Source organism: Pelodiscus sinensis, chromosome 1, assembly GCF_049634645.1.
Source record: "Pelodiscus sinensis isolate JC-2024 chromosome 1, ASM4963464v1, whole genome shotgun sequence".
NCBI classification, from domain to species: Eukaryota; Metazoa; Chordata; order Testudines; family Trionychidae; genus Pelodiscus; species Pelodiscus sinensis.
In genome coordinates this window covers 61,291,801-61,305,883 of record NC_134711.1, presented here as the reverse complement: position 1 = coordinate 61,305,883, position 14,083 = coordinate 61,291,801, and the positions used below count along the sequence as shown (strand labels likewise).

Sequence of the window (14,083 nt, the reverse complement as noted above, 5' to 3'; positions counted from 1 at the left end):
ATTCAGCAAAAGGCAAACTAATGTTCATTATTTTGTATAGGGATCAACATAATAAATTACCTGAAAATAGTTATTGTAAAGACTTTAAGGATGATCGCTGAACACTGCAGTTTAATTAAACAGGTTGCAGTTTTCTTCGTATTCTTGCTGCTATAAAAACTAAATTCAGTTTGTTAACAAAGATGACAATTTCAAGTGGATTAAAAGATGACAGGTCTCGCCTATAATTTCTTTCTAGTCATATTTACAGCACTAATTCAGGATAGTCATTAGAATGAAATAAAAATACTTTATTATACTTTTGCCATTATCCATTACATTTTACTAGACTTTACAGCTGAGTGATATGAAATAGTTCAATATTCTCTTCAAAGTCATAATTTTCCCATTTCTGCTCATTCTACAGAAAATCATCCTAATCTTCTTGCTCAGATAAGATTTTATAACTCTATTCCTCTTTCTTTATCTCTCCTCACTTTTTTGGTGTGAATCTAGACGGCCAAAACTCTTATCCTTTTGTTATTCAGATTTATGACTACAAAAGTTGAAATAGAAGACATGAAGGTTTCTACAACATTCTCTTGGAAAACAAGCTCATGTGTCAATTAAAATCAAAAGAGGGAAAGATGGCTATTATGTATCAAGAAATTCATGAGAGAAGAATGAACATTCAGATCCTCCCATCTAGCTTAGTTCAGCATGAGACTCAACTGGAATGGGCAACGTTATAAAATCTTATCTGAGCAAGAAGATTGGGATGATATTCTGTAGAATGAGCAGAAATGGGAAAATTATGACTTTGCAGAGAATATTGAACTATTTCATATCACTCAGCTGTACAGTCCAGTAAAATGTAACAATTAATGGCAAAAGTATAATAAAATAAGTCCTTAGTTAGAATTAACTGTTGCAGGAGGAGTAACAGTTAATCGGAACTAAAGACTTAGTTCAGATTAACTTCTGACTGCCGTGTGTAGCCGCGGGTAGTCAGTTCGAACAAAGGGGATTTAAAAATGGCGACCACACAGGAACATACATATTTAAATCCTGGGCTTCATTTGCAAGTTTGAATGCCTACATTAGCCAGCCTAGTTCAAACTAGGGGGCTAGCGTAGACATACCCTTGGTGTTGATGGAACTGCTCATGCTGGTCACATCTTCTCAGTGGTGGTTCATTCTCTTTCTTTGTCCTACTCTCCTAGTACCATTGGTTCAGTGCCTACGTTCTTAGGGAACTCTTCACGTTCCTCCTCCTCCTTGCTCTGCATCACTCACTGAGACTACTGCTAGCCTCAATGGTAGCTGCTGCTCCTGACCCTCATGAGCCATGTCTGGATGGTCTCACTGCGATAATACTGAGCATGCTGGCAATCTTTTTTAGCTGGTTCAGGGCTCACTCTTGGGGAGCACCGCTCTCTTTTTAGAAACCTTACAGATGGGATCTGCAGCTTTCTCTCTTAAACCGTCAGTCCCTAGATTTCAAGGGCTGTGGGAAAGATTTGTGTCACATGGGTTACTCTTGGTGCAGATCCAGAGAAGGCTGAAGAGCTGCTTCTGTCAGGATAAGATTTTGTCTCAGCTTCTGTCCTTCTAAGACCTATGTTTGAGTTGTTGGCAGAGACCACACTTTGGAGGAATGTGGTCTTCCCAGAGGCAGCAGATACAGCCACAATGTCTATCTGTGCAGCTACAGGGTTGACTTCTTTACATGAGAGAGACTTCTTGAAACCTGTGCATGTTAAAAAGTCTCAGAGGGGTAGCCGTGTTAGTCTGTAACTTTAAAAACGAGTAGTCCTGCAGAACCTTAGAGACTAACAAAAATATATAGAATAATGAGCTTTGGGTCTTACCCATGAAAGCTCATGATCCTATATATTTTTGTTAGTCTCTAAGATGCCACAGGACTACTCGTTGTTGAGAAACCAGGTAACCAGGTGTACTAGACATGCTCTGCAGAGTGCGGAGGAAGAGACGGGTTCTAGTCAAAGGGGAAATAAAAGTCTTTTTTTTTTTTTGAGAAAACAATAAAGAGAATCTACAGCTCAGAGAAAATGGGGATTAATTAGCTATTGAAATACTAAAGGAGAGACACAGCGAGAGAACAATCCACAAACAGACTGCTAATAGCTTGTGTCTCTAGCCTGGGGGGGGGGGGGGGAGTGGGATGGGGGGAGAAATGAGAAGGAATGTGCAGGGAGTGGGGAGATAGAAGGGGCTAGGTTCGCCCCTATGTGGTATGGCATGTGCCGGCCAAACAGACATCAGAAGTTGCTCGATTAGCAGTGCAGGGATGCTCGTGTACCTACTGTGGCGAACCCATAAGGACACAACTCAAAAGAAGTTTCCATACAAAACAAAAACAGAATGGCAATTTTATTTTACTTCCCATTTTGAATTGTTAATGAGCATAGTACTGAAGAAAGTGATGGATTTATAATACTGACTTGAGCTATGTAGGGAGGTGTTGTACAAGCCTACTCATACTACTCAGCAATTGCACTGCAATTTTGATGCCAAACACTTCTCTGGTCCCATTCCTAGGGCTTCTCTTGAGCATATTCTTGGGGCTTTTTTTTGCCAAATAAACTGAACTGTGCCAAAATGCTGTAGGCACCAGAATGAGACAACCAGATTCATTTTCACTAGTAAAGCAAGAAATACAAGTTTTCGTTAAATATCCAATATTTCAGGAACATAAGCACAAAGTCTCTTTTGACTTGCTCACTGAACAAGACTACAGCAAGATCAGCTTTTGCAGAATATTTACGTTGCTTCACTCAATTTAAAATTGCACAATGAATGTCAGTCCTTAACAAGCTATCACATTTTTTTAAAGAATATACAGCACTCAAGATGTTCTGCTGATGAATGAGGTTTCCTTGAAAGAAGAACTTAACGTCTGACAAAGTAATTTCCTCACAGGCCAAGCTTTCTGAATTTAATTTCATTTCTGACCAAAAAAAACCCGACCCTGAGACAGCCTACTTTGCTGTTCTATTGTAATATCATCAAGCATCCTGATCTCCAAACACATCACCAAAACTCAAGAGTTACATGTAAGCAAAGCGTGAGTATTTACTTCACCTCTAAACCAACATTTACCTGCCAAATTATTTCTAATGGCAACCCTTTTTAACTGTGTAAAATGAAAGCAAAAAGAGGAAAGAAGGTGCCTTGTAATAATTATTATGTAGAACAGTACTGTACAAATTATTCTTCCAGATAAAGTTGACACATTTTATTTCCATTACAAGACCAACTTAAATATATGTGAAAGCTACTGTCTGAGCAAGACAAGTCATTTGAAAAAAGAAGCAATTTTTAAAATAAGTGGAAGAGAAAGAAAAATAATACAGTGTCAGCGAAGACACTGAATTCTTAGTTTCTTAGGCAAAGCCCTTTAAAACACACAGATTTTTAAATGCTGCAACATGGTGCTTTGTTGTCATTTCTTAGAACAAAAGTGGCTAATGTAGTGTGTTTTCTAGTTCACTGAAATTATTAGCTCTTTGGTAATCTTGGAATTAGATTACAGTACTAAAAATTTAGATATGCAGAAAGAAGGGAATGATCTGAAACTCTGAGGAGATCATAAAAAGTAGTGTTATTTATCTACTGTAGAGAAAATACAAAACAGATCACACTTCATATTGGGCTAGATAATTGCATTAATAAGGATGTACATATGTACAAGACTGCTGTACTATAGAGCCCAGATCCAAGGATCTAGCTGACACCAGTTGAAAGGTACTCTCTTTGAAATGCTAAGAGAGACAAGAAGCAAAACAGCAGTGGTAGAAGGCAAGTATACCTAGCCAAGGTCCATTATGAACTATATGTGCAGAATAAAGGTGGCAAACTCAGAGACTTCCTGTAATGACCAACCCAACAATAAAATGAATCAGGAGACAAATGAAGTTTTCTAATGTTGTTAATTTGCCCCTTAAAAGTTTTAAGCAAATAGGCAAGTCTGTAAGACTGTGTTTAAACTAAAGACTAAGGAGTGACCATAAGTCCAGATATTGCAATATATATTGAACTACCGTATCTGACCAACTCTTCTCCTCCTCTGTGGTAAACAGAAATAAGAGAGTATGGATGATCAACTTTAGTTATCAATAGTCAGGACAGTATTTAGCTCTTTCATTCCTTTATTGGATGTGTCCAAATATTTTGTCCCAGCTTGTGAGCATTCCTCAGCATATTATAAATATTCTGAGTTTACTTTCCTGTCTTTAAATTAAGTCTAAACCTATTAAACATTCCTAAAATAATTTTCCTAGGAATTGATAAAGTGTTTGATTGTTTGGTCTATATTTTGATTTTAGCCTTTTGGGATATGCTTTAGATGAAAAATGAGTTTTGTTGGTGACTGGCGTAGGTATGCTGCAGACTTTAACAGCATTGTTTTTCAAAATATCTGTGAAAGGAGTGACAGATAAATATATTGTATATTTTGTATCAAAATAAGTAAATAAATCCAGAAGGGAGACAGGAAAGAAATTGTCTTTGGAGATGTTCTACTTGTTCAAGAGAAACATTTCCATTTTTAGAGGAAAAAGCATCCCACCAAATCAGGTTAACTTGCATCCGCAAAAGCAACAGAACTAAATGCAACACAGTGCAAGCTTGAGTACTGTATGTTTGAGTATTCAGCTACTGCAAGTCTCTGTTTCAGATGCATAGCACGTGCACTTCTCTCATTTTGCAAGGTTTCCACATTCTTAACTTTAGCCTATGTCTGGGCTGCATGAGGAAAATGGTTTCTTGACATTATGCCACTGGACTGCAAATGAAGTTATACGTTTTGTTTGATTCCTTCCTTTTGTCCCATTCCCCCTTACCATTACCATCACTATCATATGCACCTTATACCCAGTATCCCCAAGCAGTGACATACCTCATCTTCTACCTTCTGCAAAATTTTCTTTCAAAGTTCAATCCCTGAAAGTAAGACCTGTGATCAGAACCTCCTGAGGTTTCTCCAACTTAAGTTTAGAAGTAGGTGAACAGAAAGGAAAGGCGGTCAAAGCTGCTTCTGAAGAGGTTTACTCATAATTCCACATGAAGAGAAGCTCCGTAGGGAAAGACATCCTTACTACCATCTCCTAGTGAATAGGGGGTAGAATAGCTACAGAGATAGCTTATTTGCATGAGCCATTTACCCAGAAATCCTGCAGTGACACTTTAGAGAATGAACAGAACTGTGCACACTCTGAACTGGTAGGGCGGTGGGACTGAACAGACACGGAAGGAGGAGTAAGGTATTCCTACATTATACTAGGGACTTTGCTTTACAGCCCTACATGCAGTGCCCCACCTTGTAGAGTGTGGAAAGAGATGACATAGAGGTAACTGCATAGTGAGAGTTAACAAACACAGATATGAGTTTGTGGCAACAGGAAGCACAAAGGTGGCTCTTTGCTGAAACTGCAGAAGGCAGCAGCAAACCTGAGTGAACTCCGTTGAAGACCTCCATAAATCTAGTATCACCAGAGCAGTGCTAGGTGTTGGAGTCTCAAGGCCAGACCATGCAGCACTCACCCTAGGAGCTGGAGACCGGCTGCCCTGAATGCATTCCCAAACTCTGAGGATGTGTCTTCTCAGTTAAAAGACTTCTGCCAGATATACTGCAAGGTAGGTGTTATACTTTATTAGTAGTATTTTTATATGTTGTATAATTGCATTTTCCCATGTTAATGCTGTGTCCCCTTAAATCCTTGATTTATCTACAAACTCCATGCTTGTAAGTAGGGACATATTGCCTGTTAAAGATGTTCAGAGAGGTTTTTCCTGTTTCCCTCAGGTTTCTAGGAGCGGGTCACAGCAGGTGGTGTTTGTTAGGTTTAACATCTAAACCCAGCCCTCAGTGCTGCCAATGATACCAGAAGAGTTACAGAAGCAAGAGGAGAAAGTGCTCACTGATTTTTTGCACCAAAACTTCTACCTCTTTTTAATTAAATTAGGCATGTTCCTGCTAATGTGACATTTGAACTCTTGAGTTGCAGTTCCAGGAGAAGACATGGAGGCAGCAAATTCCCAGATGAAAAAAAAAAAAGAGACAGAAAAACCAACCAATGGAACAACTACATTGTAACTAAACGTTTTAAAAAAGAAGCTCTCATTAGTGATACCAACACACACTGGCTACGTCTACATTGGCAAGATTTTGCGCAAATACTTTTAACGCAAGAGTTTTTGGATGTGTTTTTGCGCAAGAGATGTGCTTTTGCACAAAAGCATCTGTGCCAGTGTAGATGCTCTCTTGCGCAAGAAAGCTCCGATGGCCATTTTAGCCATCGGGCTTTCTTGCGCAAGAAATTCATGTTGCCTGTCTACACTGGCCTCTTGCGCAAGATCAGTTGCTCAAGAGAGCTTATTCCTGAGCGGGAGCATCCTAGTTCTTGCGCAAGAAGCACTGATTTCACACATTAGAACGTCAGTGTTCTTGCGCAAGAACTCCCCGCCAGTGTAGACAGGAAGCATGTTTTTGCAAAATCATGCCAATGTAGACACAGCCTAAGGTTCTTTTGGGGTATTTTACTGCTACCCACAAAGGGTGTGCAATGATCACCTGAAATATACACATTATACAGAGTGAAAAAGAACCATGTACACAATTCTTATATTTGACAATCCATTCCATACAGAACATTACAACTCTCCCTGGGTACCAGCAGACATGCATGCATGTCTCGCTTTCCCATTAGTCACCTGGTCACTACACACTTACAATTAAAGTAATGATGCCTGATGCTCTAAATGACTTTGTATCCCTATTAGTAAAGTGGTGATAACAATAGTTAGCCATGTGCTTTGAGATCTATATATTGCAAATGTTACATATATACTAAGCATCATTTCATCATTAACATTGACATTTCCCTTAATTTAATTGTTCTGCATCAGATATATTGATACAAGTCTGCACATTAATCAGATCTAGTTTACTGTTCGCAGTGGACTATTGCTGTGTAACAATGGAGAATATGAACTTCTTGAATTTTGTTCCAAAATGCCACCTTAATTTCCAACCAAGCTCCTAGCACAATGGGGCCTCTCTACGGTTTATTAATAGCAAGGAAGGAAGGAAGGATTCCTTACACAAAGTTAGGCTATATTCTCAGCTTTGTCTCACATGGGTTAATCTGACCAATGACAAATTCTGAGAGAACAGTAGGACAAATACTATATTCTTTAAGTGTGTCTTACAGTAGATTTTTTCTAAATTATTTGAATCCATAAGACCATGATATAAAGTAAACTACAGTCATTTTGTCATACAAGAACATTTACAGCATGAAGTTAATTTCATGTTCTTTGAGGCAAAATTTTGCCCTTGAAAAAGATACAAAATTAGCATGAAATTTCTCAGACAAAATGTTTAGTCATAAGCATGAAAATGTGTGTCCTGTACAGATGTTATAAATATTTAAATGATAAATATTGATCATCCATACATGAATTTTACAGCACTCTTATGTTAAATGTTTAAGTTCAAATTAATCTTTTTTGACATCTGCCTCTATTTCAGTATTGTAGAGTTTCTAGAGTTTGACTTTACAGTGAACCTATTAGATTTTTTTTAAAGCTATATTCCAGATTTTGTGTCAGCTTCAAAGCAGAGTAGATTTTTGTGCTTCAAAAATAATTTCCATTCTTCTCATCCCATCAAATACATAGAAAGAGTGATTCCTAAGGGCTTGTCTATTCTTTAAAGTTAATTAATGTGAACTAAAGTAAATGTGAATTGAAACTACACCAGCTATTCCTGAAAAACTCTGGAATAAAAGTTTAATCTATTTTCAAAACTGAAGAGGAACAAGGCCTTATTTTACCATGAGAACACGGTCTATACATGGAGTTATTCAGAAATAATAAAGTCTTAGATGTACTTCTTTCTATTTTGAAATGGATGTGTGCAGAAAGACTATGTCCAACATGCATGTGGGTAAAGGATGTTGCTAAATCAGTGAGAGTTCAAAGAATAGCCATAAGAATATTTAAAGAATCAGAAAACCTGCTTCATAGTGATAAACTAAATAGATTGAGCTCCTGGAGTCTGACAAACAGAAGGTTAAGGGATAACTTGATTACAATCTGTATATATCTATCTATCCATGAAGAAAACAAATATTTAATAACGGGCTCTTCCATCTAGCAGAGAAAGGTATAAACACAGTCCAGTGCTTGAAAGTTGATGCTAGACAAATTCCAACTGGAACTAAAGTGTAAATTTTTAACGAGAGAGTAATTAACCATGGGAATATCCAAATTTACCCAGGGTCATGGTTGATTCGCCATCACTGACAATTTTAAAATCATGATTGGATGTTTTTCTAAAATACACACTCTAGGAATTATTTTGAGGAAGTTCTATGGCCTGTGTTATATAGGACATCAAACTAGATGATCACAATGACTCCTTTTGGACTTGGAATCGATACAACTACTTAAAAACCCTGAAGACAAAATGAAGCACTTGAAAAGTATTTCAATTACAGGATAACAGAGTAACAGGTTCCAACAGCTGGGACTCTATGGAATAAAAAGAATTCTAACCATACCAACTTGAAGTCTATGCATCTAACAAATATATGTATCTATTACACAATGTAGACTCCCTTCTTCAAAAGATATTTATCACAAACTCTCCTGTGACCATTACTATGTTTACATTACAAGGGAAAATATAGGTCATTACATTGGTACTAGTTCTTAGTCAAACAAGTCCAACAGTCAAATGTTTAAAAATGACTCCTTTTCCTTTAAAGTACCGAGGCAAATGGAGTTACCAGGCAGTAAACTGGAAGTCCTGTCTTTGGGGCCAGGAGCATTGTAGGCTGCATGCCCCTGTCCTCAGACTGCTTTAAACACATACCAGCAAGGATGTTTCTCCTCAGTACAGCACAGCAATTTTATTTGCTGATGTAGTGATGCTCTTTTTCTAGCTCTTTTAATTGCCAGGATTTGAATGACTATTTTTCCCTTTCTCTGCTGCACTGGGGCATCTTTAATTATAAAGACAGCAAAGATGGCTTCCTCTTGAAAGGTCAGTACCCTTGTTCTAGCTCCAACCAGCAAGCCAGGCAGATGTCCATCACATTGAGTTCAAGGGATGCAAGCTATATATTTATCCATCTCAAAATGATGATTATGACCTACAGATGGCATAGGGGATCAATCTGTCTTATTTGCTTCACAAGGAAAGAAAATATACACCTGGTCTATGACAATAAGGACAAAAGTAAAAGGGAAGCTTATCCACCAAATCTGCCTGATACAAACACAAGTATCCAAGAAAAAGCGTATATCCCACCACTCATCTCATTTTCATTTCTCTGCAGAGCAGGGAGGATTCTGATATGTAAAGTGAGATGAAGAAACAAGAATGTTGCCTTCCTGCAGATTTGCTGAAGACCATGGCTTGCTGGGGAATCACAGCACTTGGAATTTAAATTGAGAGGATGTCAAAATAGTAGCAGGGAAATATTTTCCTCAAGTTTCTACCACGGAACTGAACATGGCCCTTATTGTAACAATTGAAATCATCATCATTGCCAAGTGGGAACTGCTCTTCAGAAGTGGACAGATCAGTAGGTAACATACCAGCTTCATATTTTAGAAGAATGAAGCCACATACATCATGGTGCTAAGGTGGGTACTGCCATATCTGTCCATGTTAAAGACACATTGATACCAAAGGAATGAGATTTCCCAAGTACGGTGACTAACACAATGTCCAAACCAACTCTCTGGCATGACTACAAAGTGGTCTCATTATCACTTTAAGTTTTGTATGCCTCTACCCACTTCTCAAGTGAAAGCATTGTGTATGGAGTAGGGATGTTAAAATTAGGTTAAATAGGAAAGTTACATGCTGCGAGGCCACCAGCCCTTACCAACCCAGCTCCCTGAAAGCCTGAGTGTAACCAACACCATTAACTGATAAGCATCATCTTATCGGTTAAACAGTTACTCTGTTACAATCCAACATCTCTAGTCTGGAGATCAAGGAACTAGTTCCCAAGCTCAGGATGAATAACTCATTACTGACAAAAAATATCCTTAGTTTCCATATTCACCACTAATGAATCCATGGACAACCTATGCTTTTCAATTGACTCAGTGGTAGCAAAATGCAATGGCATGCAAGTATTTTGGACTCAGCACGTAGAGGCCAGTGTTATATAGGCCAGATGAGACAGATTGTCTAGTGAGAAGAACTAAAGGAAGGTGGTTTCAGTAATACTCGATGTCATTAACTCAACCTCCTAACACTCATGTGCTCCATCTACTGTCCATTGATAAGGACCCACTGTGCACACACACACGCACAACCCAGCAGTTGTACAAGTTCTTACACACCATCTATTGAAAACAATAAGCTCCAAAGCCTTACATAAATCAGACTTTCAAGATTACCTTTTCAGCAGCTAAAATAATGTTACAATCAAGCAATTTCTCCAATAGTAGAACTATGCTTTTCACACAGATAAGTTGCTCTTAAACTTTTAAAGAGTTCTTTGTAGAAGTTTCATCAGTATTCCACAGATTCCAGGAAATAATATTATCCTTCTTTCTATTCCCAGCCTAGTCATCCTAGGCTGTGTCCAGACTCAGGGGTTTTTTCGAAAAAAGTAGCCTTTTTTCGAAAAAACGTCACCTGCGTCTAGACTGCAGCCGCGTTCTTTCGAAATTAAATCGAAAGAATGCGGCTTTTCTTTCGATGGTGGTAAACCTAATTCCACGAGGAAGAACACCTTCTTTCGAAAGTGCTCTTTCGAAAGAAGGCGTTCTTGAAAGCAAACAGGCTTTTTAGAAAGAGAGCATCCAGACTCACTGGGTGCTTTCTTTCGAAAAAGCGGCTTGCTTTTTCGAAATTCCGCGTGCAGTCTAGACGCTCTCTTTCAAAAGAGGCTCTTTTGAAAGTATCTTTCGAAAGAGCCTCTTTCGAAAGAGGCTTGCAGTCTAGACATAGCCCTAAAGAAAAGGCATGGTAAATATTGGCTATCAGGAAAGAAAGAAAAAAAAACATACAGAATACAGAGCCCTCATTCGTAACTTAAATATATTCACTCCAAAGGGGGATTCTTTTATGAGAAGTTTCATTCCAATTAGGCAACAAGGAAGAGCAACACTTGGTAGTTCTGTTCCATGCCATCTTTTGAGTAGTTTTATAACAAACAACAGCAGATGAACCCAGGGATCCTTGGGTGCTTAACTCATTTTTAGGGGTTGAGAACTATGGGGAGCTCAAGGAAAAGTTGAGGGGGGACCTCAGTGCAGGGGGTTGGGTGTGTGGGAGAGTGAGGGTAGAGGATGGAGGGTATAGGAGTGAGGGAAGGGGGTTGTGAGATGGGAGACTCAGGTGGGAGTTCAGGAGTCAGGGCAGTGGGTGCAGAGCTCAGGGCAGGGAATTGGGTATGGGGGGCTCAGGATAGGGAGTGGGCAGGAGGTGGTGGCTCTGGGCAAGGGCCTTAGGGGGCTCACTGGAGCCTCCTATGGTGATGACTCCCATGGCATCCAAGGCCTCCCCCTACTGTAGCAGCAGTGGCTGCCCATGATGCCTGCCCAGGATGTCCACAGAGATCTGAGATGTGCTGGAGCGGAGGGTGTGGGAGGAGGGGGAAGTGGATTGGGCTTCCTCCTGTGGGGCATGTGGGTCAGCCAGGTGGAGAGCAACCATGGTCAGCACCAGCACGGGAACCTTACCCATGGATGGTGGCTAGGAACATTCAGAGCCTCTCTCTAAGCTGGACACTTTCTTAACAGTGTGGCCGACCCCGTGTGATCACGCTGCAATTCAACTGTCCCTCCTAGCAGTGACTTCCCTTTTGTGTTTTGGAAAACAATCCCATTCCAGGCACAATCTGTTTTCCTGGAACAACCAAACCCTCACCTTGTTTTAATTTAGGATAAGAGGAAGCTGCATGCCAAATTTGGTGGTCCTAGCTTTTATCGTTTAGGAGGAGTTCTTGAACAAATGGAGTCACAGATAGGCAAATGGACTCACGGACAGGCAGAAGCACAAACTCTCTAAAATATATTATATACACACAGCTGAAAATGCTTAAAACCACCCTGTCTTTCCATTTCCATAGTCACAAGCCATGGGCACCAAAATGAGCATTTACCTCACTTGAGCAAGATCTGCAACTAGGAACCAAACACAACAATTAAAACCACAATAATACTGAACTATATATGATTCATGGATTGTGTCTTATAAGTGCTCCCTTCTGCAGAATTCACACCCTATCCTACCTGCTGCAAAGATACAGTCCAGTGTAAAAAGAAAAATAGTACAGGTACCTCACAATTCAAATTGAGATCACTGCTGTAAATGGGAATGAAGGAAATATGTAATTTCTGAAAAACTACTAGGTCACTAACATTGTAAAATTTTTATAAGTATAACAGTTCCAAAACCTTCGTTAAGTAAATTCATGGGATAATATTAACTTAATTCCAAGACTGCTGGGAACTACTATTAATATTGTTTTTCTATTTAAAACAATATTTTCCCTCTTAATCAAGATATGTATTTTTGAGTGACAAGTAACAGACATTTCAGCTGCTCTCAGCATAAGAAATTATTTGTACAATTTTATAACTATTTTTACTATTTTATAACTTCAATAAACACCTGGGTATTAGTAATTTAACAAGTGGCAGACTGCTTTCACCGTCTGCATTTGGAGAAAACAGTCCTGTGTTTTGCCTTGTTAGAAACATATTACTCCATTACACTGACCTTCATTTGTTTCCCCGTAATACTAAAATTCTTTAAAAAGGTAAGTTGAGAGATATTGCCTTTTGGTAAACCTCCTAGCGAGAAGTCTACAAACTGGTCTGGCATGTATCATGTACATGTGTCTGTCATGAAAATTTAAGGACAAATCAGCTGCTTCTTGACATATAGGCTGCACAGTATTCAATTTCTATGAAGAAAAATATTCTTTTTTAAAAATAATGGTCACTCCCAAACACCACCACTCCTCCACTTGCTTCACTTTTTATTATGATGAATTTTTTTTAAAAAAAAAGATGGATCAGTTAAAACTACTGCAAAAAACAATTGGCTTTCTGGTGATCATCTCAAGATTAAAAAATAAATTCTCTTTCATTGAAGAGAACGAAAGCAAAGCCATCAGCAAACACAATGCTATCCTTAGGTGGTGAGAAAACCAAGTTCCTTTTAAAAATTGGCCTGCCTCAGTCTGATTAAAACTGAAACTGAATTGATAAATTAATCTGATGAGAATGACATGAATACAGTGTACTCAGCATGACATTATAAATGTAAACATACCTGAATTGGAGTCAAACTTTGTTTCTGACCTGCAGAGGGAAACAAGGACAATTTACATTATAAGAACTGCTTTTAATAATGGAAACTAGTTGACAAGATGTAAAAAAACCTACCATATTTAAGAAACAGGCATACCTGTTTTAATAATTCATGCATGCAAATTGATTTTAATGCCAAACGATGCTTTTCATATACTTTTATTGGATTTGCACAATGTACAAATACAAGGAAGAGAAATTTTAAAAGAAAAAACACAATATGAAAACAGGATTAAGTTGTATAACTATGAATTACAGCACATATTTGTAGTTATGAAATACACATTGTTCTCATTCATTTTAGTTTTCAAAAAGTCATTAATAGGATTCCATATATTCATGAATGTTTCTAATCTATTTTTGAACCAGATACTCTTTCATTAATATCATATGTATTATATACAAAGATCAGTATTTAGTTGGATGACATCTTAGGAGGGTTTTTTGTGTGTCTTTAATTTATTCACTCTGCAAATAGAAAAAATAGTTCAGTTCAACTACGGTTAAAGAGAACAGATTTTGATGTCTTAGCAAACATAATGATGTGTACTACAGACACAATTATCCTCTTTGTTGTGTACTACAGCTTTTCATTCTCTCACAAGGAGCATTGTCTTCTAAGTGCTTACCACATTGCAAATGAACCTAGTAACCTGTACATTTAATAAGAAGGGGAAAAAGTTTAGCCTGTGTGGGAACATTATGTTTCAGATATAGGTTAATAATAGTC

At 38.3% G+C, this 14,083-nt stretch overlaps 1 protein-coding gene across 7 annotated transcripts in view; it reads right to left on the bottom strand.

The window, feature by feature from the left end:
• MSRB3 (methionine sulfoxide reductase B3) overlaps positions 1–14,083 on the bottom strand; it is a 135,093-nt gene that overhangs the window by 50,747 nt on the left and 70,263 nt on the right. For all 7 annotated transcript variants that reach the window (XM_006130198.4, XM_025188271.2, XM_075931156.1 and 4 more), the window contains one exon: positions 13,316–13,344. In XM_006130198.4, the coding sequence (XP_006130260.2) occupies positions 13,316–13,344 (29 nt within the window). The remainder of the gene's footprint in view (positions 1–13,315; positions 13,345–14,083) is intronic.